This window comes from Pelmatolapia mariae, linkage group LG15 (assembly GCF_036321145.2).
Source record: "Pelmatolapia mariae isolate MD_Pm_ZW linkage group LG15, Pm_UMD_F_2, whole genome shotgun sequence".
Classification (NCBI taxonomy): Eukaryota; Metazoa; Chordata; class Actinopteri; order Cichliformes; family Cichlidae; genus Pelmatolapia; species Pelmatolapia mariae.
In genome coordinates, this window is record NC_086240.1 from 22,801,505 (window position 1) to 22,827,129 (window position 25,625).

A 25,625-nucleotide genomic window follows, 5' to 3' on the forward strand; every position below is an offset into this window, starting at 1 on the left:
TTCTTCCTGGGCACAGAACAAAATGTTAAGTTGCAGCTGCAGATACGCCCCTTTAGCGTGGTGACGTAGAGGTCACGTGGAGGTGTTAATTTTCCAAAGTGTACCAAGGTGTACCGGAAATCGGCGAAACCCTCACGTGTACGATAAGATGTTGCCAATTTTTATGTCGCACAAAATCAGAGACAACCTCATGAAAATGTTTACTAAAATTTAGGATGCATATTGGCTCTAAAACAAAGTAACTCTAAATTATTGATTCATGTAAACAATTTACTTATTTTCATGACAACATGCATTTTGTTGACTACTAAAGATAAGAATTTATATACTCTGAATACTTGGCATTAAAACCAACTATTGAAATTATTAAGTTAAAGTATAAAAACTTTTCAAACACCTTCCTCTTATCCTGCACTTCTCCAGATTCCACAGTAATTGTGACAATTTTGTATTGAGGCAAAAACACTAACACTTATATTGTAAGGTAAATACCGTACAATAATAGTGGCTACGTTTTCCTAAATCATGTTATTTTCTGTTTAAACTAAAGAGATATAATTCTTTCGTGAAATTTTTTGTAATATTTTTGAAAGTTGAAAGTCCTCTGGTGTTTGGGTGATCAGATCCCAGCAAAATAAACAGGGCATTAGTGAATGTTGGACAATGTGGGTAATGTCAGTAATGATAAGTGTTAATGCAATTTATGGGGTTTATTTATTTAATTATTATTTAATAAATCTAACTTGGGAAAAAATATTGCAAACAGCCTAGCCTCAAATTCTACTTTATTTTAATATAATTTTCCTAACATCACAATTAAGCTAAAATTTGCTTTTATATTCCTATGTAATAGTCTATTTGTACATTTTTTATTTTTTTAATACCAATTATGATTAAAAAAAACCGTTAACTTATTTCAGTTGTTTTTCTTTAGACACATTTGGGTTCAGCTGGACTCATGACATCTGTTTTTGAACCATAAAATATTCCTGAATTTCGTTGTAACGCTTGTATATTATTTTGAAAATCTCTAGCGGAAACGTGAAGCCTCAGTTCGTCAAACTTACCGTCGCGGCCTGCTGCCCGACTTCCACGCTGCTGGCGGCGCGTGTGGAACACATTGGTTTCATCGTCCCGTCCGAACAAACTGTAAACTGTCAACCTAAACATACTTCCTTTGTTTTGGTGTTTCCGGATTGAAATTGGATTCGTTTCAACATTCAAAGGTTTGTTTTTGGCCACCAGATCTCATGTTTATTGGTGTTTTTTGAAGTATTTTGTGACTCAGTCTCATCCACATCTCTTGCTTCCGCGCGGCAGAACGTTCACGTGGAAACTGGGACTCGTCACAAATCCATCAGTTATCGGTACCTGCAGTTAGCTTCAGCTGTAATCACTACAAAAAATGGCAAATATGGCAACCCTGATTCTGGAGGACGGGACGACGTTCAAAGGCCGCCAATTTGGTGCAAGCGTGTCGGTATCCGGAGAAGTTGGTACGTGTTTTATACTGTTTTAATTCACCTCAGACTCTCATTTTATTATTGTGCATAATTCACCTGTGTATAATATAACTCAGCATGGGTTAAACATTTGCTTTGGTACATTGTGTAATCTGGATGTGTGGTGTGGTTTGCCCCTTTGTGCCAAGACGCTCATGGTTCAGAGTTGTAAAGCGCCAAATCCTCGCAACGTTTTCCCCCTCAGTGCCAAACTCCTTTGAAAAAGAGTGGAATTTAGTGACGCCATCACAGCCATGCGCGTATAGCGCACCTCTACCTTCAGCGCCCACCTGTGTGTATTTTGGCAGGCAGATGTGACTAGGAAACTGCTTGCTGTGTCGTAATAGGCATGCCGAATTAAAGATAAGATAATAGTGATTTTGGAACAGGTCAGATTTTGACATTCGGTATGCGTGACTGCAGAGATGAGTCACGCAACGTTAAAATGATAAATAAAAATGTAAGCGTATACTGGACGGAGGACATATACCCGGGTGGAATGCGACTGTATTCCAGCCAGGTGTTATAATCCCTTCATAAGTTTATTACAGAAACATAAGTAGGTAGAACACAATAAAATAATCGACTATAGAGATCGGAAAACACATTGCGTTCTCAATAAACAGTCATCATATGTAGAGTTCATGAGTTCATGTTAATCAAATGGGAAATACTGGTAATTAATGCACTTTCTAGTCTGAGTGATCACTCAGATTACAAGAGACTCCACATTTATCTGTATTTTCCAACAGCAACGACTGAAATAGTTTTAATATCAGTTAATATGGGATGTCTTAATAATGAGACTGTATATTATGAAATAAAAGAAAAAATTTGGACATCGTCTCATGAGATACAGCACTTGAGATACAAAGATATAATTGTACTAAATATTAGAGAATCACAATTATGAGATAACAAGTCATCCAAGTCCTAATCATAAGAGTACATTGTTATTGAAAGTGCATCAGTGTGCATTAAAAATAGAAGAACTTAGTTGGATTCATAGACACTGCCTTTGTTTTTGTTTTTTCTCAAACACGAAACCATAATTAAGTCTTAATATATCACATTTCTGACCTGTATCTAGTGTAGTGGTTTATACATTCACCTAACAAGTAAAAAGTTCCCGGTTTCATCCCAGGAAGAAACAAGAAGTCCTTTTGGGGTTTGGCATTTGGCGTAAAAATCTGCCCAATGAAAACACAAAAGCAGCCTCCTGTGGTTACTGCTTGTGAATAATGGAGCAGCTGAAAGTACTTTTTGGTTCTCGCTAATATGATTATTCTCTGACTCTTTAAAGAAAAAACCTAATTATTAACTGTCTGCAGATTTAAGCTCTTGTAGTTGATATGATGTACTCAAGAATGTTTTGTGTGTTTAGTGTTTCAGACGGGGATGGTGGGATACCCCGAGGCTCTTACTGATCCATCCTACCGCTGCCAGCTGCTGACCCTCACTTACCCTCTGGTTGGCAACTATGGTGTGCCAATGAATGAAGAGGGAGAGCTCGGGCTGAGCAAGGTAAGCGGTTATTTAAATTCCAGGTGAAAATTAATTTGAAAACTTATTAACATATTTAAAGTGGAAAAGCGAGTTAGGATTTTTCTTCTTTTCTTCAGTGGGACAGTTTTATCTGAATGAAAGAAGTCTTAACACAGATAAAACACGTCTTATCTGTTGTTGTCTTGCACAGTGGTTTGAGTCATACAAGATCCACGCTGCTGCTTTGATTATTGGAGAACTGTCTGAAAGTCCCAGTCACTGGAGTTCAGCCAAGTCACTGGACCAGTGGCTCAAAGAGCAAGGCATTCCTGGATTACAAGGTCAGAAACCCAGAATAAAAATGGGCATAATTTAATTGGAAAACTGCTCAGCATCTGTAATATATATTAATGCATAAAATAATCAGATGCAAGCTTTTCAATTTGAATGCTACAAATTGTTTCCATTTTCTTCAGGTGTTGACACCCGCTGCTTGACCAAAAAGATCAGAGAGAAGGGGACCATGTTGGGGAAGCTGATAGTGGACGGGACTCCTGAGGAAAGTATTCCCTTCGATAATCCCGACAAGAGGAACCTGGTCCAAGAGGTCTCCATGAAGGTAATTCACCAGCAGTTTTGTTACAGTCCCATCGAAGCTCTGCCAGCTCTCGAGTGCTAATGGAGGGTGTTATTTATGTTACTGATAAACTAGAAACTTGGAGATTTGATCTGTGGATCTAATTTTGTGAAGGTTTTTTTGTGGCAATTAAAGCTCTAAAACATACGAAAAGTTTAGTACTCACACTTCAGCTCAAGTAAGAGGTTTTGAACTAAATAAAAAGCTAGATTGTCTGTAGTTGTCTCAAAACGTATTGTTTAACAGGTAGCTTGCTGCTTGATTTGTGCCTGTCAAATATTTAGATGTTTCCCTGTTTGGTTGTCTCCAGGAGCCAAAAGTGTTCAATCATAGCGGCAGCTTTCGTATCACAGTGGTGGACTGTGGCATCAAGTACAACCAGATCCGCTGCCTGGCTCAGAGAGGAGCCCGTGTTACTGTTGTACCCTGGGACCACCCGCTGGACACCGCCGGTCAGTAACAGTAACAGAATTTTTTACAGGGGAACTCGTACCACTTTTATCAGTTGTTACATAAATGAGTGTTTCTCATCTTTTTCCAGATTTTGATGGTTTGTTCGTCAGTAATGGTCCCGGGGATCCCCAGCTCTGTGAGGCCACCATCAACAACGTGAGGAAGGTGGTCTCTGTGGACCAACCAAAGCCAGTTTTTGGCATCTGTCTCGGACACCAGCTGCTCTCTCTGGTCATTGCAGCCAAGACCTACAAGATGAAGTGAGTACCTCAAACTCAACACCTCCGTAAACTGAAAGATAAATTCGTTAAACTTTGATTCTTAAGTGATTTTAAACTTTTACCAACGTTTACTATCAAAAAGTAATGGTGCTCCATTATAAGAAAAAAATGTATTAAATTATTTTCAGTACTGTAAACTTAACATGATTACTCATTTATTTAATTTAACACACCTCTTTCTCTTTGTAATAAATTCGAAACCCTTCCGCAGGCTTGTTAGCCAGTGCTTGCTCTAGTGTTGTTAGCTGGAGCTGAACTAAACAGCAAGTGATTTAAAAGCACAAGAAAAAATTATCATTTATGAGCAACAACAAAAAAAGATCCAGATTGAAATTTTTGTGAAGGTGGATGGTGTGAAAACATTTTATTTAAATTTGTTTAAGTTACCTTTGCTCCATCTTTTTACTCCGGCCCCACAACTGCACTGTTGTGAGAACAACTGCGCTGTTGTGAGAACAACTGCACTGTTGTGAGAACAACTGCGCTGTTGTGAGAACAACTGCGCTGTTGTGAGAACAACTGCGCTTCACCGTAACCCTTTGAACTGTGTTTCAAAGATGAATCAATTGGTCAGAAGCTGAATTTCATGACCTTTGGTGGAAAGGGTGAGCACATGTGAAGGAAGAACTCGCTGTATATTCTAGTGTAGATGTGGACTTGTCTTAAAGTGGTGAAATAGGACATTAAGTTTGGCAGTAAATGCTGTCTCAGTGTCCTCATATTTTGCAAGCCTTCTTGGCAAGATCATTGTGTTCCTGTTGCTGACATTCCAGTCATTGCATGACTCATACAAGTATTAATATTGCCTTCAAACTGTTTCTAAGATTACACAACACGCATTAGCCAGTCGCCTGAACGCACCTTTTAAAGGTTGAGCTGTAAAAAGTTGAGTGAATCTGTAGTGATGCGTTCACCTACGTCTGTCTTTTGCTGAGCCCTCGGGTCACTGAGGGCACCCTCTACTCTCTCTAGATACACAGGTTTTCACGCTCTCACACTTTCTTTGTGAAATGCAGATTTTTGCTGTTCTCAGCAGTCTGGCGTCTCCCTTATGATCACTGGAGGGTTGGATTGAGCGTCGTTGTTATGAAAAAGGCTGAATAAACACGTCTGCCAAATTCTGCAGCCATATCTATTATGGGAGACTTTGCCGATGGCAGCTTTATCAGGCTGAGTCTGAAGGTCAGAGTGGGCAGCATGTGTTCCTCCTGTGTCCTGCTGGAATGTGGTTGGCATCCCATCAGATAGATTACAGGTTGTTCATGGAGATTCTTTCTGAAAGACTACAAGTGTAAAACAAGTGGTCCTAAAATGTGCTTTGTCTGTACCTGGATGAACAATCTGAAGGCCGAGTTAATTAAAGCTTCTGCTATAATAATGCCTCATTAGAGGGCACCCTGGTTAAGCTAAATGTATAATTATAGATTTTGTTAACCATGGGAAATGTCTTTTATCAATCTTTTAATTAGTGTGTTATTTTCTCTTGTTTCTTAGGTATGGTAACCGTGGACACAACCAACCGTGCATCCATAATGGGACAGAGCGCTGCTTCATCACCAGTCAGAATCACGGCTTCGCTGTCGACCCTGACACTTTGCCCAAAGACTGGGACGTGCTCTTCACAAATGCTAACGACCACACCAACGAGGGCATCGTACACAACACAAAGCCTCTGTTCAGGTAACAGTCTGTGAAAGATGGAGTCCAGCTGTGATTCACTCTAGAAGTGACTTGCTCTGGTGGCTTAAGTGCCTCTGTACTGGTCGGAAAAAACCCAATTAAATCATTTGTGGTCCCTTTCATCCAGTGTTCAGTTCCACCCAGAGCACATGGCTGGTCCTGCAGATCTGGTCAGCCTGTTTGATGTCTTCATTGAAATGGTGAAAGACCATAAAGAGGGCAACACCGGAAAATCTGGTATTCCAATTTAACTTTCATTTTTTTATCATCTTAAATGTTGTGGTGCATATGAATTTATTTCTAAATTACTTTTGTATGTACTTTTGTAGTTTTCAGTAGTAATTGCTATTTAATAGTAGTATTGTAACTATGCCTGTGAAGAAGAGAAACCCTTGTAAATCTGGCTTGTGTAACGACTAATTAGTAGCAATTTGTGTGATATTTTTCCAGTGAAGCAGCGTCTGATGGACCACCTCACTTTCATTGGTTCCCCAAAGGCTGAAGGGCACGTCAGACCCAAAAAAGTCCTCATCCTAGGCTCAGGTGGACTGTCCATCGGCCAAGCTGGAGAGTTTGATTACTCCGGCTCGCAGGTGTGTGAAACAGGAGCTTTTTGGTCTTATTTTGGGCTGTGTGTAAAGCGGAGGGTTAATTCAGGATTTAAAGAAGAACACTTGACCGCAGAGGACTTTTTCTGTGCCTCCTAATGTTACTCTGCTCTGTTTTCCAGGCTATTAAGGCTCTGAAGGAAGAGAATATCCAGACTGTGTTGATCAATCCCAACATTGCCACTGTCCAGACCTCCAAAGATCTGGCTGACAAAGTCTACTTTCTGCCGATTACAGCAGAGTACGTCACTCAGGTATGGATTCTCTCTGTTGCAACTCTGTGACTGATGAAAGAAGAGAAACTGTGGACACAGTGAAATTTGTAGGTTAACTGTTTTTTGTTTGTTTGTTTTTTCGGATCAGTCAGTATTGACCCCAGATTGTGTTTGTCTAAAAGACTGAGGGGTCTCACATTAATCACAACCCACCAAAGAACACAGAGCAGTTCTGTACAGGTGTGTTTGTAGCTTTGGTGACTGTTGAAGGTAGTTCAGTCTTCTTTTGTGTCTGTATTGTAGGAATTGGGACAGTGGGTTCTAGGACAACCTTTATTTTTATTTCATTACTGTGGATAAGATAAACTTTTACGTGGTCCATCACTTTGTTTGGTTGAACACTTGAATGCAGCACTAGCATTTAAAAAGCAAAGGCAAAACATGAGCTTTGTGTTACAGCCCTTAAATCCACGGCTCCATTGGAACTCATCATGTAAGATAAAGGGTGGTGCTGGTGGACTAAAGAGAGCTAGTTGCTCCACTCTGGTTTTTATATAGATGCAATTTAGTGACAACAGCCAGTTATTAATTAGTAAGAGAGGAAAAATAAGAGTGTGGATTAATAATGATAATATTCCCTCAGATTTTTACCTTCTTTGCCCAGTTCCTATTTTATTTAATGTAGTTTATGTTATTATTTTTATTTATTTTTAAATTTCAGTGTTCATAATACATTGCTGTACAAATGTGCTGGCTCAAAGATATAAAAATCCCTGCTCAGCTTTCTACCTGTCATCCAGCATACGGCAGTATAGAGTGGAAACGAAGAGGCTAAAAGGCTAAAAGAAAAAAATAAGAGATCACTTAAGCTGCTTTTAGTTGAGTTGCAGATTTCAAAATGTCTTGGACGGGATGACATTCCCAGTGTGAAATCCACAGAGCTGTTTGTCTCATTTTCATGTGTTGTGAGTGCTTCGTGTCATTATATCTTGTTGTTACAGGTGATAAAAAATGAGCGCCCGGACGGCGTCCTGCTGACTTTTGGAGGTCAGACTGCTCTGAACTGCGGAGTAGAGCTGACCAAGCTGGGCGTTCTGGAGAAGTATAAAGTGCAGGTTCTGGGAACTCCTGTGTCCTCCATTGAGATGACCGAAGACAGGAAAATCTTTGTGGAGAAAATGGAAGAGATCAATGAGCATGTAGCTCCCAGTGAAGCAGCTCTGTCGGTGGAACAGGTGAGGAGACGTGTTCGCTTATAAATTAATAGCTTCTGGATTGTTTTTTGCCCCAGTGAATTCTAAATTTATCTGATTAACTCTGCTCTAGGCGGTGGCGGCTGCTGAGCGTCTTGGCTACCCCGTCTTGGTTCGTTCAGCGTTCGCTCTCGGAGGCCTCGGCTCCGGTTTTGCCAACAACAGAGAGGAGCTGACCTCTCTGGTAACGGCAGCATTCGCTCACACCTCTCAGGTACTGGTGGACAAATCCCTGAAAGGCTGGAAGGAGATTGAGTACGAGGTGGTCCGGGATGCCTATGACAACTGCGTGACTGTGAGTAAAAAGAGACCAGAGAACAAACAGTTTATACTCACTAAAAAAAAAAACTGAGGGCAATTTAAAGTGACTGTTGTGTCCTCTTGTTTAGGTGTGTAATATGGAGAACATCGACCCACTGGGTATCCACACTGGGGAATCCATTGTAGTGGCTCCCAGTCAGACGCTTAACGACCGCGAGTACAACATGCTGAGAAACACGGCCATTAAAGTCATCAGACATCTTGGCATCGTGGGAGAGTGTAACATCCAGTACGCTCTTAACCCCGAATCTGAACAGGTAAGCATATATGTGAAGACCTGGGTGATGAAAAGCACAAATAGGACCTTGTTCACCTGTAAAGTGGATCTGTTATGCATTTCCTTATTTTTAAAGCCAGTGAAATGCTGTAATGAATGGTACAGAAAGTGTAGGTATATTGAAATAAGCATGGGTGGTAACATGGCTTAAAGTATACACAGTTTATATGGCTATAGGATGTACAGAGTGTGCAGCTGGATCTGCATATAATGTAAAATACAGGTATGTCGACGGCTTAAATGTACTATTTTGGCTCCAAAACAAGGTTGTAAAAAGTCTTTCCTCTGTAAATTCTAGTTCAATAAGTTTTAAAAGAAAATTGTTTTAGGTATCAGTGTGACCAAATTCATTTCATACAAACCAAACTATTGTATGAATAGGCTTTATGTATCAGAACAGGCCTTAAAACAGGTTTTGTGTGCATGGGGAGCTGGTATTCCTGTTCCTGGTCTAATTCCCATAATGTCTCTGATTGAATTGTATCTTCTATGTATAATGTGTTGCAGTACTACATCATTGAGGTGAACGCCCGCCTGTCACGGAGCTCTGCTCTGGCCAGTAAAGCGACTGGTTATCCTTTGGCCTACGTAGCAGCTAAACTTGGTCTGGGGATCCCGCTGCCGCTGCTCAAGTACGTCTCTCAGCTTAAGAATGGTGGATAATGAACTAACAGGGGTTTCTCTGCTTTTAAAGAATGATGACATCCAACAAAGACGTTCCAGCCTTCTGCCAAACTGAACATTTTTTAAAGTGGGGTTTAAATTATTAAGCTTAAAATCAATTTTTGTATATTAAATGACCAAAAAAACAATTGTGATGCATAGATGCCTGTAAAGTAAGGCAGCACAGACTTGCTGCCTTCACTGCATGTGGACCTGTTGTGCTTACCTGCATAGTCACCCCCACAGTGTCACACAGAGCCAGGAAACATCTAGCTAGTAAATCATTACACTTAAAGACATCTGATCATTGAAATTCAATCATTTTTTAGTATAAATGTGTTCACAATTTTTCATCAGCAAAGAAATTTGGAAATGTTGGTGACAAGATAACATTCATCACCTGCACAGCTGGCAGTTTGGTTAATTTGAAGTTATTGTTTTGACAAAACTGCTTTGAGCAGTTGCAGCATAAGCATTGTAGTTTTTTTATTTTTTATTTTTGGCATAAATGTCTTAACTGTAAAGCACCTTTAAATTAAGTGATTCACCCATGAAAAATATTTGCACTGCGTCTGTATTTTTGTCTAGAAACTCAGTCACAAACTCGACGACGGCAAACTTTGAGCCGAGTTTGGACTACTGTGTGGTGAAGGTGCCTCGCTGGGATCTCAGCAAGTTCCTCAGGGTTTCCACCAAGATAGGCAGCTCCATGAAGAGTGTTGGTAAGAGGCAAAAACGAGCTTGGAACAAAAAATGTGTAGTAACAAATTGTAAATAGGTAGTAGATTTAGTGCTGTTTGTATTCCCAACCATTTTAAAAATACTTAGTTTGGTCTCAGTAAAGCTAACAATAAATTCAGATGGTCATTTTTTGCACCTACTATGTTTTTTTTTCTTTTTTTATTCTTATTTCTTTATTTTTTCTGCACTACTATCACAGCAGATTTCTCCATTAAAGTTTTACTCTACTGCTTTATTTCACAGAGTTTGATCATAAAGTTAATCTTTACCAGTGCGGGCAGAGAAGCCAGTAAGTCAGGTGCTTATTATGGATATTGTGCTAAGTGCTTGAACCTTTTCCTCAACAGGGGAGGTGATGGCTATTGGTCGTAGCTTTGAGGAAGCCTTCCAGAAAGCTCTGAGGATGGTGGATGAGAACTGTGTTGGCTTTGACCACACCATCAAGCCTGTGTCTGAAAAGGTAACCTCCCCCATCAAACGTGCAGATTTTCTAAATGAACCTGGCCATTTGAACTAAATGTTATATATTTCTTCTCTACTTCAACTCGATTTTACAGTTTTTTCAAAAATGGCATTGCAAAAAAATACTTTGGCCCAAATCCTACATTTAGTGTTAGAAATATGCCAACATTTTAATTTACTCATATTCTTCTTTTTCCTGTCATATGGTTGTACTGGTTATACAAAAAATGCCTTGCTGCTGCACGGCCTGTTCACTGCACAGTGTCGGCAAATACTTTATCCCAAGTTGAAAGATTTTTAAGCATTTTCAGCCAACCATGCAATGATTTGCTTTATATTTGGTCATAACACAACATTAGCGTGCTTCCCCGATAGGTAGCCACCTTGCTTTTGCTATGCAATGCCTTAGGCTTTTAAGGATGAGTGATGGTGCAGCACATTAAAGCATGTACATCTGTTTTACTACACCTCTATTAGGATGGTGACTCTATAAATGATTGTGATTCGGACATTTTAAAAGTTTAAAACTATTATTCTGTCTTAACTGGACCAGTAGATGGTGCCAGATCTCCCCTGAGCTATCTACTACTGTAATGCTTCCTGCTTCTGGGTTTTTTGAGGAATGTTTCATTGCATGCTGTTAATCATGTTCTGCTACTGTGTATGTGGCTGATTTATTTTTATTTATTTATTTATTTTGAGAAAATAAGCCCAAATATCTGAGCTGACGCTCATGGCTGGCAAATAACTAGCAGCACATCACTTCACGGTTAATATGTTGTGCTCCCTTTGCTTACCAGGAGTTGCAGACTCCTACAGATAAGCGTATCTTTGTGCTGGCGGCAGCATTCAAAGCTGGCTACACTGTGGAAAAGCTGTATGAGCTGACCAAAATCGACCGCTGGTTCCTGCACAAGATGAAGAACATCGCCGACCACGAGCTGCTGCTGGAGACCTACAATCAGGTAAGGCCGATAAGACGTAACATGAAAAAACTAAGAGCTGTTCAAAATGGATTAAGATGGTGGATTAATTTTCTTCCATCCAGGATGAGAGCACCATGCCTCCAGAGGTGATGCTTAAGGCCAAGCAGCTGGGCTTCTCAGACAAGCAGATAGCACTGGCTGTACAGAGGTGTGTAGGAAAGGAAATAATCATTTTATCTTATTTTAACTTAATGGTTACTTTCTCTGTGATTAGTGTATTATCAGTATGAAATTTTACTTTAGATAAAGTGCTATTAAAGAATCCAAACTTCCTTGGTTTGTCCTCTATCACTAAATCCACATTTCCCTCTCACAGCACAGAGCTGGCCGTCAGAAAGCTGCGTCACGATTGGTCCATCCTGCCAGTGGTGAAGCAGATTGACACAGTGGCGGCTGAATGGCCGGCTTGCACAAACTACCTGTACCTGACCTACCACGGCACAGAGGACGACCTGAGCTTCAACGAGCAGCACGTCATGGTGATCGGCTCGGGCGTGTACCGCATCGGCAGCAGCGTGGAGTTTGATTGGTGCGCTGTTGGGTGCATCACAGAGCTCAGGAAGGTAAGGCCTACATGAGACTTTAATACTGGATGCTCTCTTTATGACTGAGTTAATCTTTTACCTCACTGAAATTGAACCCAGGTAGCAGGAAGAACCGCCTCCATGTTCAGTTCATCTCTTTATTTCCTTTACTAAACTACTTTTTTTTTAGCTTGAGAGGATTAATTTACTTATTTATGAAAAAACATACAAATTTAGATCTTTTTTTTTTTGCCATTTGTTGTGTTGCTTACTACATGTATTATTACACCCCAGAGCCAATAATCCAATGTTACTAAATAAGCCTCAAACCATTTGCAGATGGGATATAAGACCATCATGGTGAACTACAACCCCGAGACAGTCAGCACAGACTACGACATGTGTGACCGCCTCTACTTCGATGAGATCTCCTTTGAGGTAAGTTTTAGCTGATACGGGAAACTGTGATTGTGATGAATGTGACTTGATTCAAGTCTCACATTTTGGGTGAAAGTAGCCTCTGGGCTCTTTGTTGCAAGTCATCCCCTCAAACTTTCTAACACTCTAGCTGTAGTAAAGGCAGTAAAGACCAGAAGTAAATCAGTAAAATAAGAATATCATAGCTGTATCCTTCCTTTATGTTTCAATCAAAGTGAAAGAACAGCGATCCAACACAGCTGGCAAATGAGTCACTCACATTTATAAGTATCTTCCTCGAAATCCAGAATGTTTATTGTTATGTTTATCATTTTACTTCATTTTCATAGTCTCTGCGGTTTAAATTATTTCTTTTCAGGCATTAAGATAATTAACAGGGATTCGACAAGCTAATTAGCACCCTGTGGTTATATCATGTCTACTTTATTGGCTGAAACCTGTCTTTTCCACAACTGTTATTAATTTCCTTGTACACGTATTAATCTGCAGTGTTTCGTGGTTAGAGATGAGTATTTCTATGCATCTTTCAGGTGGTGATGGACATCTATGAAAGGGAAAACCCAGAGGGAGTGATCCTCTCTATGGGAGGCCAGCTTCCCAACAACATTGCCATGTCGTTGCACCGCCAGCAGTGCCACATCTTGGGGACTTCGCCCGAGTTCATCGACAGCGCTGAGAACCGGTTCAAGTTCTCCCGAATGCTGGACACCATCGGCATCAGCCAGCCACAGTGGAAGGAGCTCTCAGACACTGAGGTACAGCAGACTGACAATAAGCTAGTTTTATGTCACTGATGTCTCAGCCTGTAAAGTTAAAGATGTTTAATCCTCAAATGTTGCATTAATATTCTAGTAAATTATATTTACAGTTATTTACTATTGTACATATAACACTAAGAAAAATAGTTGCAAAGCCAGCGTTCGATGATGTTTATGTTTCTTTTTCGCTCTAGTCTGCTGTGAAGTTTTGCGAGACGGTCGGTTATCCTTGCCTCGTTCGCCCCTCGTATGTTCTGAGCGGAGCGGCCATGAACGTTGCCTACAGTGACAGCGACCTCGAGAAATACCTGAGTAACGCTGTAGCAGTGTCCAAGGAACACCCTGTGGTCATCTCTAAATTCATTCAGGAGGCTAAGGTAGTTAAAGACACGATAATTACAGCAGAATTATTGCCAAATACGATCAAGTTGAGTTGAGGCTGTACTGTTTATAAATTTCACAGGAGATAGACGTGGACGCTGTCGCATGTGACGGTGTGGTGATGGGCATTGCGATTTCTGAACACGTGGAGAACGCTGGAGTTCACTCTGGTGACGCCACCTTAGTGACACCGCCTCAGGACCTCAATCAGAAAACCATAGAGAGGATCATGCAGATCGTTCACGCCATCGGTCAGGAGCTGCAAGTCACTGGGCCATTTAACCTGCAGTTAATTGCAAAGGTAAGAAGTACATAGAAATACTGATAAATGCTGTTTTTGAGGACGTGAATTTAAATTGTTACCCAACACTGATACTTTATGTAGCTTTCTTACAGTATTTTCCAGATTCCGGTAATAAACAGAGTCAGATTTAGGGAGACTAGTCTTCTTCTTCTGGCATTTAAGGCTGAACAGGGAGTTGTGGTATGAAAACGTATAGTTTTGTAAAGTTGGCACAGTTGCTCAAATTAGCCAAGCATAATCGACCTCTTTAATCCCCAACCTGCTGTCAGAAATGTCCACCTATAAAAAACGCATATCCCTAAATGTTGGCTGGACCTCTTCAGAACTATGACGCCTAAATAAAAAACCTTAGTTTATATGGAGAAAAATTATTTGAGAGAATCTTGAAAATGAATAAGTCTTCCAGTACAGAGTAAAAATTGAAAATATTGCATGTACTTAATAAAAACATTTAAATGTTTGGGGGTTATTTTCTGGTGTAACAGAAATATATAAGTGCTACTTGGATTTTTTTTTTCATTAGGTGACCTCATTGTCGTGCTCCTGAACCTTTTAAAAAGGCTGCTGGGTTCATTTAAAAAACAAAAAAACTATGCGTTAGAGCAAGTACCAAGGACACCAGGAAAGCAAAGATTAATGCAGTGTTAGTTTTTGAGAGAAGCTGAGCTTGGTGTCAGACTTCCCATCTTCCTGCAGAGCAAGCAAACTAACAAGTTACCTCCATGAAAAATAAAAGTAAATGTGATGCTTTTGCTGTAGATTTGGGAAAACAAGCTACAGGTATAATGTTTCTTCCCTTTAACAGCCAGCACAAATTGGCATTGTTTGTCCGTTACTTTAAGGTGTTTTACATTGTAAAGTACAAACCCTGAAAGTCCTCAGTAAGTTATGAAAATTAAGTTGTGTCAATAATGCAAAGGACAGTTATGTCTTTTATGGACACTGCTCAGAACATTCATTCACCGTTGTGATGGTGCTGTGTTTTTTCTCAGGATGACCAGCTCAAAGTGATCGAGTGCAACGTCCGAGTTTCTCGCTCCTTCCCCTTTGTGTCCAAGACGCTGGGAGTGGACTTGGTGGCTCTGGCTACCCAGTACATTATGGGGGAGGACGTGGAGCCAGTGGGCCTGATGAAAGGGAAAGGGATTGTGGGAGTCAAGGTAAGTAGTGTGAAAGCAATCATAAATATTTCCCTTCATGTTAAATCACTTTTGTCTTTTTCATCTGACTGATCATCACGGATTCCTTTCAACCAAATGTCCTCCAGGTCCCTCAGTTTTCTTTCTCTCGGCTGGCCGGAGCTGATGTGGTGCTCGGGGTGGAGATGACCAGCACTGGAGAAGTAGCCTGTTTTGGGGAGAACCGGTACGAGGCTTACCTCAAAGCCATGCTCTCCACAGGCTTCAAGATCCCCAAGAAGAACATCCTGCTCTCCATCGGCAGCTATAAGGTACTTAAAGGTTTTGACTGACAAAAACACAACAGATAGGGATCCAGATGTGAACAGTGAGTTCAGCTCACAAGTGATGCAGCTGGTAGTACGAATGATGCATATTAGTGGCACATTAAAGTCTAGTCACAACTGTGGGTTATGTTTGGCAGATGTTTTTGTGGATGATCAGCCACATGGGAATAAACAACAGATTTTATGCATCTGCTACACGATGGTGCTCTTCTAACGAGAAAATGAACAATTTCAAGCAACAAACCTTGATTATTTGTTTTTGCAGCAGCTGTTGATGATTCCACCACATTCAGCTGATGTAATTGTAAAGCGCTCTGAGGGTCTCTAAAAGCGCTATATAAATGCAATCCATTATTATTATTAAGTCATAAATGGTCAAAATCAAGGATTAGTCCTCTGAAAGCGGGGTAGACTGTTGTAGAGTTTAATAAAATAGTGAACAGTAACTTCTGTTACGTGGTATGACATACATTGAATCTAAAGGTCAACCAGCACCAACCAGTATTACTTCAGCTTCCTCCCGCCGTCTAAAGATATGAATGCTGGGTTAAAAAAACAGTAAATGGAACTGTATGAAAAGGCCATCAATGTCAGATAAAATCAGCTGAAATTAAAACTCTCTGTCTACCACAATAGATTTAAGAAGTTTAAAAGTGATCTGATTTTAAGGAGCATCTACAGATTGTTCCGCTTGTGTGAAGCATAGTAAATGAAATAGATTTTTCCCGCTTTCAGTACTGATGTTATGATTTTATTGTTTATCCAAACTATTTGCATTGATTTGTTTTTGCAGAACAAGAGCGAGCTGCTGCCCACCGTGCAGGCGCTGGAGTCTTTGGGATATGACCTGTATGCCAGTATGGGCACAGCTGACTTCTACACAGAGCATGGAGTCAAGGTAATTCTTTTAACACAAGCTTCATTTTTTGGAGTAACAAACTTTATTTAAATCAAAATCGACTTATTTTGCAGTGGCATATCTGTGAGTGACTCATGAATATGGTCGTGTTTATGTGTATTTGTTTTTAAATGCTTTAATCCTGATAACTCTTTACATCTTTATCATTCCTCTTGAATTGCACATTAAACCAAAGATTCCAGATGAGCAGCACTTATACATGGATACAATGTAACTGTAAAAAATGTTTTATTTTGCTAGAGCTTTTGAAAAGCAGCATAAATTTATTTAGAAATGTTCATAATTGTGGCATTCACTTAAGTACTTTAATAACACTCTATTTTAAGTATTAATCTATGACAGGATGAAATCAGGATAGAAACTTTAAGACTCTTTAAGATATCGTCTTTAAGTTTGTTTTGTCTCCTTGTACAGGTGACTGCAATCGATTGGCCGTTTGAGGAGTACGACAGCGATGAATGTGCCACCAAAGAGAAGCAGCGCAGCATCATGAACTACCTGGAGGAGAACCACTTCGACCTTGTCATTAACCTCTCCATGAGGAACAGCGGAGGTCGAAGGCTCTCCTCCTTTGTCACCAAAGGCTACAGGACCAGGCGTATGGCTATCGACTACTCTGTCCCGCTCATCATCGATATCAAGTGCACCAAGCTCTTTGTTCAGGTACGCTATCTGTTTTTTGGGGGAGGAATTGTTTGTTTTTTGTTTTGTTAGGGTTTTTTTGTGTGATATGGTTCTATGGGAACATAATTAATAAAATGTGACTCGTTTCCAGGCTCTCCGTCAGATTGGAAGGACTCCACCAGTGAAAACTCATATTGACAGCATGGCATCCCAGACACTCGTCCGTCTGCCCGGTGAGTGGTCGTAAACAGCAACAACAACACTAAATTTATTGTAGGAATTTTGTAGAGCTCGGATCGTTTTGGATAAGACAGAAATAAATAAATAGAAACCTTTTGAATCCTTTTCAGAGTTATTCCCTCTGACTGTGGCCGCAGGTCCAGGTTGTCATCTTAGATGTTTGTTTCTGAAACAGGAATTCTTGAGTCTTTAAAGCAAAGTTGGTCAAAAACTGAGTTCCTTTAAACAGTAAATACTTCATCTTACTAAAATCTGTACTAATTAGTTGCACTAATAGTACAGCTTTTCATTTAAATTTTTTTCACATAGTACGTTTTTTTTGTCTACATGTTTGAACTCAAGCTATGTAGACAAACTAGTACAAAGATACCGGTTGAAGTATTTTGGTTGTTGATTGAATCACAGGTCTGATCGATGTCCACGTTCACCTACGGGAACCTGGCGCCACCCATAAGGAGGACTTCTCCTCAGGCACAGCAGCTGCTCTGGCAGGAGGAGTGACCCTGGTGTGTGCGATGCCCAACACTTCCCCCGCCATCACTGATGCTAATAATCTGGCTCTGGTGCAGAAGGTAAACCCAAGTTTTTAAATTGTATTAGTTTTTTAATCTGTTGGCTGATCCTGTTTGTTAGTGCAGAAATGTTAAGATTTTTGTTGGCAGTGATCAGAATGGACAAGATTAGAAATGAGTACTTCAGTATTCAGTAAAATTTTAAGCGATATGACATTGACTCCTGTTATATTGTGTCACCAGTTAGCCAAAGCAGGCAGCCGCTGCGACTACGCCCTGTATGTGGGCGCTGCCACGGACAATGCTGCTTCACTGCCGCCCATCGCCAGCCAGACCGCCGGTCTGAAGATGTACCTGAATGACACGTACTCCACCCTCAAGATGGACAACGTCTCCCTGTGGATGGAGGTAGGCTGAATCAATGGCTGGATTTTAAGTGTTGCTGGAAGGTCATTAGAGATGCTTCAGCCCTAACCATGTGGATCTGTTTAAAGCACTTTGAGAAATGGCCCAAGCAGATGCCCATCGTGGCTCACGCTGAGAAGCAGACGGTGGCGGCGATCCTCATGGTGGCCCAGCTGTACCAGCGGCCAGTCCACATCTGTCACGTGGCCAAGAAAGAAGAGGTAAAGAGCTGTTTCTTATTGTTGCTAATTTTATGCAACTTTTACTTTATTAAACTATTTTAGTGGATTATTGAGGTATTTTACTTTTAATTAGTCTGTTTTATTATCGATTGCTTCGGCTGTTAAAGTGCATCTTATCTTAATTTTTTGATTCTTTCCTACAGTTTTAATACTTTTTAATGGTTTTCAGATCCTGATAATCCGAGCTGCAAAGCAGAAGGGCATCCAGGTCACATGCGAGGTCGCCCCTCACCACCTCTTCCTGTGCGAGGATAATGTGGCGCAGATTGGCGACGGTCGAGCGCAGGTTCGACCCATGCTGGGAACACGTGAGGACATGGAGGCACTCTGGGAAAATCTGGACATTATCGACTGCTTTGCTACAGACCACGGTCAGAGAGCATTCATTTTCTGTCACCAATCATGCAGACCGACTTGTCTTCGACCTTCCTGAACTGTACGGTTTTTGTGTTTTGCTTTGCTAGCTCCTCACTCTGTAGACGAGAAGAACAGTGAGCGTCCTCCTCCCGGTTACCCCGGTCTGGAAACAATGCTGCCTCTGCTGCTCACCGCCATCAGTGATGGACGTCTGACTCTGGATGATATTATCAGACGTCTTTATGACAATCCACGCAAGATCTTCAACCTGCCCGTTCAGGAAAACACCTACGTGGAGGTACACAGACAAACACAGTTAAAGGGAATTCAGTTTAAGGAGACATTATTTTTATGCAGTTAGCAGCTTATCCATACTCTGACGAAATATGTTCCTAATTATTTATCAATCACGTGTCTTTCAGGTGGACCTGGAGCAGGAGTGGGTTATTCCTCAGGCCATGCAGTTCACTAAGTCTAAGTGGACTCCTTTCGAAGGTATGAAGGTGAAAGGTAAAGTCCGCCGCGTGGTCCTGCGAGGAGAGGTGGCCTACATCGACGGCCAGGTCAGCATTCATGCATTTTGCTTTTGAACAAGAAAACAAAGAGAATAAATATAGTTGATCTAATAAAGCACGTGTCCTGTCTCCTTCAGGTGCTCGTGCCTCCAGGTTACGGTGAGGATGTGAAGACTTGGCCCACTTCTTCCACCCATCCTCCAGAACCTGTCAAAGAAACTCCAATGGTAATAAAAGTGAATGCGGTAATAATGCAGCTGCCTTTCATGCTTTCTGTTGTAAGATAAAGACTCTACAATAATATTAGATCACATTGGTGTTTTGGCCACCGCCATGATTATTTTTGGAGCCAAAATTGACCAGATTTAACAAGAGAGTGAAGTTATCTGCCAACACTAACATGCTTGGTTAGCAGCCATAGCCATGAAGAACGTGCACACAGCACACAGCAGCAGATATCTGCTAGTTGATGCTAAGTAAAGGTAACTGAAAGAAAACACAAGAATTTCATTCAACAAATTGAATAAAAAACTTCTTAGATGTAATTAGTTTAAAATGCTGTAAAAGGCACATCAAGCAAAATCGAGAGTTCCAGTTCAGTGATTAAAGTTGGTGTTTCTTCCATGCCTGAAATGTCTGGTAGGAGGCAAACAGCAGGTATCAACTTGTCCCTTTTGAAATGTGGAGGAATAGCAGCTCCTTACATTATTTCTAAAGGAGAGGCCTGAGACGCCACTGTTTGGAGGAAGCTCTTTTCCGGTGCTTATATCCCCGGTCTTCTTTCTTATGAGCGTAGATGACACCTAAAAAGCTCACAGAATTTGGTGAACGTACAGCTAACAGAGTTTAATTACAAACGTAAAACAAAAACATTTAAAGCCTGTACTTAGAACTGTTTTGAGTGTTTCTTGAATTATTTCATGTGTTTTGTTTACATTAATTCTGCTCCATCAGACTCCTGAGCGTCGGCGTCCAACTCCACCCCGGGATGGAGTGCGGACTCGAGCTGCGAGCCCACGACGCATTGGTGGAGAAAGCCGCTACCTGCTGCCGCCCCGCATCCACCGTGCCTCTGATCCCGGCCTGCCACCAGGTATTACAGCTCCCAGAATGCTTTGGTTTTACCTCTCTAGGGATTCTCCCAATGTTTCTATCAGAGTTTCTACCAGTGTATTATAAGCCTGCCAGCCTGCCTGGCCTTTGCACAGGGGATTTTTAAAGCCTTCTTTAGGCAAAAGGTATCAATAAGTTAGAAAGGGGGGTTAAAAAATGAAGCAGATGTTATCTTATCATATCATTTCACATGTTCAGCTGGTATGTCCATTTATCAAGTATGACAAAACAGTTCATTGCCGTATAAAGACAAGTTTATTTAAAGTTGTTTGATGTTCTCCTGCTGATTCTGAGTGAAACACCTTTGCTGTATTCCAGTCATTGAGTCATTGATACACTGCGACTCTTATCCCCACAGAGATGGTCATGCTCCCACCAGCCACTGCTGTTGACGGTTACAGCCATCCTCCCCCACTGTCCAGGCTGCTGTCCCCACAGTCTGGGTCAGGACAGGTGCCTCCTGGTCAGGTGTCACACCTGCAGATGTCTCCTCTGCTTCACCCACTGGTGGGACAGCACATCTTGTCTGTCAGACAGTTCAGCAAGGAGCAGGTACGCCGAAGAAGATAACACACACTCTGGGAATGCTGACAGGCATAAACAAGATCTCGGGTCTGAACAAAAGCTTATTTTTGTGTCTTTCGTTTGTTTCAGATCTCACACCTGTTCAATGTTGCTCACACTTTGCGTTTGATGGTTCAGAAGGAACGAAGCCTGGAAATTCTCAAGGTATCTCCTAAACGTGCCTCATGTTACTGCACTATTCACTAATTTCAGTTATAAGCTGCTACAATGGTGGATGTTCGTATCAAACATGACCAAAGTTATAGAATGATGAGGTACCTTAAAGTAATCCCTCATTCCTCATGCCTTCCTGTTCAGGGTAAAGTAATGGCCTCCATGTTCTATGAGGTCAGCACTCGCACCAGCAGTTCCTTCGCAGCGGCCATGCAGCGTTTGGGCGGCTCCGTCGTCCATTTCAGCGAGGCCACTTCCTCCTCGCAGAAGGGAGAATCGCTGGCGGACTCTGTCCAGACCATGAGCGGCTACGCTGACGTCCTCGTGCTGCGTCACCCAACACCTGGAGCTGTAGAGGTGGATTTTAGATGGATAGATTTTATTTACTAAAACTTTGCTTTACGTAACAGCAAATAAACAATAATCGGTCATAAAAGTAACTGCAGCAGCATCCTGTTGTTTTTTTGATGCTTGTTTAGTTTGAAGATGAGTTTTTAATATTTTATGCACGTGACTCCTCCTTCTCCTCAGAGCGCGTCCCGTCATTGCCGTAAGCCGGTGATCAATGCTGGCGACGGTGTCGGGGAGCATCCCACTCAGGCCCTGTTGGACGTCTTCACCATCAGAGAGGAGCTGGGAACGGTCAACGGCATGACGGTGAGCGACATGATTCATTTTAAATTTAATCTTCAGCCAGAATAAAACTTTACATGAAAACATGTTAAAATTGTGGCGTCTGACAGATAACGATGGTTGGAGATCTGAAACATGGCCGCACGGTTCATTCCCTCGCCAAACTGCTGACCCAGTACCGCATCACCCTGCGTTATGTGGCTCCCAAAAACCTCCACATGCCAGCAGAGATCATCAGCTACGTGGCCTCAAAGGGCATCAAACAGGTGAGGACTAAATATGGTTACACAGCAAAGAGCAGTGTTCACAAATATAGACTAAAAACTGCTAATTAAAAATAAAATGTTGGTTTGCAGGAGGAGTTTGACAGCATCGAGGAGGCTCTGCCTGACACCGACGTCCTCTACATGACGAGGATCCAGAAGGAGAGGTTTGCATCTGAGGAGGAGTACAAAGCCGTAAGTTTCATTTTACTGACTGGTTTTATTTTGTGACACAGATACTGACATATACTCACAGCACATCTGTAGTTGGGCCTGATGCTTCCTGCCTCATGCTGGTCTGGTAATCGGTTTTGATATCGTTCAGTTGGTCTCATGGTGACATTTTCCCTAATCCACTGTTCTGGACCGCAAACTCCAGTGGTGGTGAAGCTGGAGTTTGTCTGCATTTGGAGTTCATCTTTAGTGGAAAGCAGCTGATTTGTTCAGTTATTCATCACAAAGTTCTTTCCAAATGAAATATTTCTAGAGGTAAAACTATTAAATAGAATTGTCTTAAGAAAACAAGAGGATATGCTGTGAAAGAAGGTGTTCCCTCACCCCTCTACAGATGTAAGCGTGTGGGGAAATATGGAAGTGGAACCCTTTAGCTAAGCATTCATAGGTGCAGACATAACCAATCAGCTCAGGTCTCATGTGAATGGATGACCCCGAAGTATTTGCAGTAAAATAAGATTAGAGTATTTTTGATCTTTAACTGTGACTCTGTTGTTTCTCTCAGTGTTTTGGTCAGTTCGTCCTCACTCCTCACATCATGACTGGAGCCAAACAGAGGATGGTAGTGATGCACCCGCTGCCCAGAGTCAATGAAATCAGGTGAGACACGCTCAGTTAAATATCTGACAACAATATCAGTTCCAGCTGTGTTGTTTAAATGTTGCTTGAGCCCTTAAATGGGCTGCAAAAATGTAATGTTTTGTGTACAATTTTTCATTTCAGTACGATTTCTTTTAACTAACTTTGAAATTGAAAGTGGACAGAACTGTTTCTACTGTAGCTGTTGTGACGTGTTTTACTGTATCAACCTTTAAAACTCTTAATAAAAACCCTCATTATTTAAAAGCTGGCTGTTCTCCTCACACTGATCCTCCATAGATGTCTTTGTTCTGTTGTCAGGTCGGTTTTGTGCTGTGAATAGTTCCCATTGAAATGTTGCGTGTGCCACAGTTCTAGTAAATCTGCGAGTCGATCACTTGGTCTGCTTTAAAAAAAATCATAATTTTCTTGAGCTGAAATCTTGAGATTGCTGAATGTGGTTTGAACGTTGAGTCCTTTGTGCGCTGATCATCTATCAGGAAATTGATCCACACACTTAAATTTGAACTGAATTTTATTTGTAGTCCATTTTAAACCCACCTTACATTATTTGCTATTGTCTTGATTAAGTGGACTAATGATCTGTTTCTCTTTGTTATTTCTCTCTTAGTGTGGAGGTGGACACAGACCCGAGGGCGGCATATTTCCGTCAGGCGGAGAATGGCATGTACATCCGAATGGCCCTGCTGGCCACCGTACTGGGTCGATAACTCAGTGTGCCGCTTCTTTGTCCTACAAACTGTCAGAGAAACAAAAATGTTAGACAGTATCTTTTCTGAAATCTATACATTTCTCATTTCCTGCCCCCAAGGGGTGCAAGTAGGTTTAAATACTAGATTTAATACGGAGTCAAAGTTTATAAATTGCTGCTGTAACACAGAACTTTTTTTTCTCCAGTCACACAAATGTTTACTTGTTTTATTTCCTGCTGTATTTCAAGATTCCTTTATTTTTACATGTCTTAAACCCATTAACATAATTAACATATAGAACCAGAATCTGTCTTGTTTGAAATGGTTAAGAGATGATCAGTGTTTGTGCATCGATGAGCCAAATCGAGGAGCAAAGGGAAGAAATAGGAAGTGGGTGTTACTATCGATATATATTTTTATATATATTTTTGGTATCTGAGTAAAATTTGCAGCTGCTGCATCTGATTAATGATGTTTAAAGGGACCAATGAGGATGTCAAAGAGGATAAATCCTGAATGTGCACATTTTTACATGTTTAGACCAATTTACTGGACCAGCTTCATCAGATGTTTGTTTGGGTTGGCACAGTGCTCTGAAAACCAGCGATGGTGGTTCACACCTCGAGGTTTTTCAAAAGAAAATTTCAAAATACAGAGAAAAAAATATTTTTACCAAACCTATCAATCCGATTGCTTGTTGTTGTTGTTTTTTTTTTCATGAACAAAAGCAAAACTATAATAAAACTCTAATATATTTCTAGTTTATCTGAAAACTTTCATCATTCCAGCTCTACATGGGTATAATGGTACGATACGACTTACTGCACACATTTGTATCATGATTTCAGTCTGTTTCAGAGTTGTGACACCCTTGGTTGTATGAAATGTTTGTTTCCTGTTCCCTTTTTTTTCAAATGTGTTGCATTAACTGAAAGTGGAAACGCACAAATATCCTCAGAGCACAGTCTTTGATGATTTTGGGGTAATCTCCGTAACTGTCAGTAATTTTTTACACTGCTAGCGTTGAGATAAACTTTTTTTTTTTTTTTTTTTTTAGTCAAAATCCAAACAAATGTTTGTAAAGTGTTGAATGACTTCTGTGTCATGTGGAGAAATAAATAATAAAAAAGGATGTTTTTCTTTGTGGTTGATTTCATTTATTAAATTATTTCAGAATTTTTAGTAACATGAGTATTTAATGGCTTGTTTGAATCTTGTCGTTGTAGTTACGGATGATTGGTCGTCTATCATCCTGACTCAGTACTGGCAAAGGTCATGTCTAAATTGGCCACTTAATTAAGAACAAATTTCTCACTATATAAATTATTTTAATACTACAAAGCTCATTTAACAGCTCAAGGATCCACAAAGGTTTACAGCTTCAGTATTTTATAGTTAAAGTAATGGAAATTGAAAATTGACCATTGATTTGACAATGAGTTTTGCAACTAAACTGATCTAGCTTCAGGATGCATCTAAAATGCGTTCAGGCTGGCTGTGTGGTGTCGTGGAAATTTTGAATAAACTACAAACACCTGGTGAGTCTCTTTTTGTAGTGGGTTTAATTACATGTTGCAATATGGAGAGAAACGCTCCAGTCAAACGCCAAAGAGGTCTCTAACGATGGCCGCCGCCCCGATCTCTTATATACACACACAGACAAAAACATTCCACAACGCGTCACGTGAGTCTATACCTTCAGTTCAGCTCATCCTTGAAAACTTTCCCTTCAAAGAATTACAACCCTGTCGTCACCTCCCTGCCTCCCACAAACAAACCCCAGGCCCCCACTACCTCTCTGTCCAACACCCCCACACACTGCGCCTGGATCTCTCTGACCTACACACAATGGCCTCACTGAGTGTGTGGAAACATAAGACACATATGTAAAGCTATCCTAAGTGACGAAGTGATATTGTTATTACTAAAGTGATTTTGAATAAGTGAAATATGTTATCAATACATAGAATAAAGAAATTTGCCATTACAGTGGTAAATCCCAGTGTTTCAAAACCTAAACCAAATAAAGCTGTACTAAACTAAACAGGGGGTTAATTATTGCTCACCAAGTCAAGTTTTAAAATCAAGAGGCTATTTAGACGTC

At 40.8% G+C, this 25,625-nt stretch overlaps 1 protein-coding gene across 1 annotated transcript; it reads left to right on the forward strand.

Moving 5' to 3' along the window:
- The first annotated feature begins 1,099 nt into the window (after positions 1-1,099).
- Positions 1,100-24,628, forward strand: cad (carbamoyl-phosphate synthetase 2, aspartate transcarbamylase, and dihydroorotase). Its single transcript, XM_063494773.1, has 45 exons — positions 1,100-1,226; positions 1,321-1,496; positions 2,887-3,026; positions 3,199-3,328; positions 3,464-3,606; positions 3,935-4,076; positions 4,166-4,337; positions 5,853-6,038; positions 6,166-6,275; positions 6,489-6,631; positions 6,769-6,900; positions 7,863-8,096; positions 8,188-8,409; positions 8,504-8,692; positions 9,220-9,344; positions 9,964-10,097; positions 10,464-10,576; positions 11,379-11,543; positions 11,627-11,712; positions 11,881-12,127; positions 12,428-12,526; positions 13,057-13,281; positions 13,479-13,661; positions 13,748-13,966; positions 14,962-15,129; positions 15,237-15,419; positions 16,228-16,332; positions 16,768-17,016; positions 17,129-17,210; positions 17,623-17,789; positions 17,973-18,137; positions 18,224-18,355; positions 18,546-18,747; positions 18,841-19,031; positions 19,156-19,296; positions 19,386-19,475; positions 20,203-20,341; positions 20,720-20,913; positions 21,016-21,090; positions 21,244-21,456; positions 21,631-21,756; positions 21,843-21,998; positions 22,089-22,190; positions 22,735-22,829; positions 23,440-24,628. Exons 2-45 carry the CDS (start codon positions 1,406-1,408, stop codon positions 23,537-23,539), a joined length of 6,705 nt encoding a protein of 2,234 aa, XP_063350843.1. The 5' UTR covers positions 1,100-1,226; positions 1,321-1,405; the 3' UTR covers positions 23,540-24,628.
- The last annotated feature ends 997 nt before the right edge of the window (positions 24,629-25,625 follow it).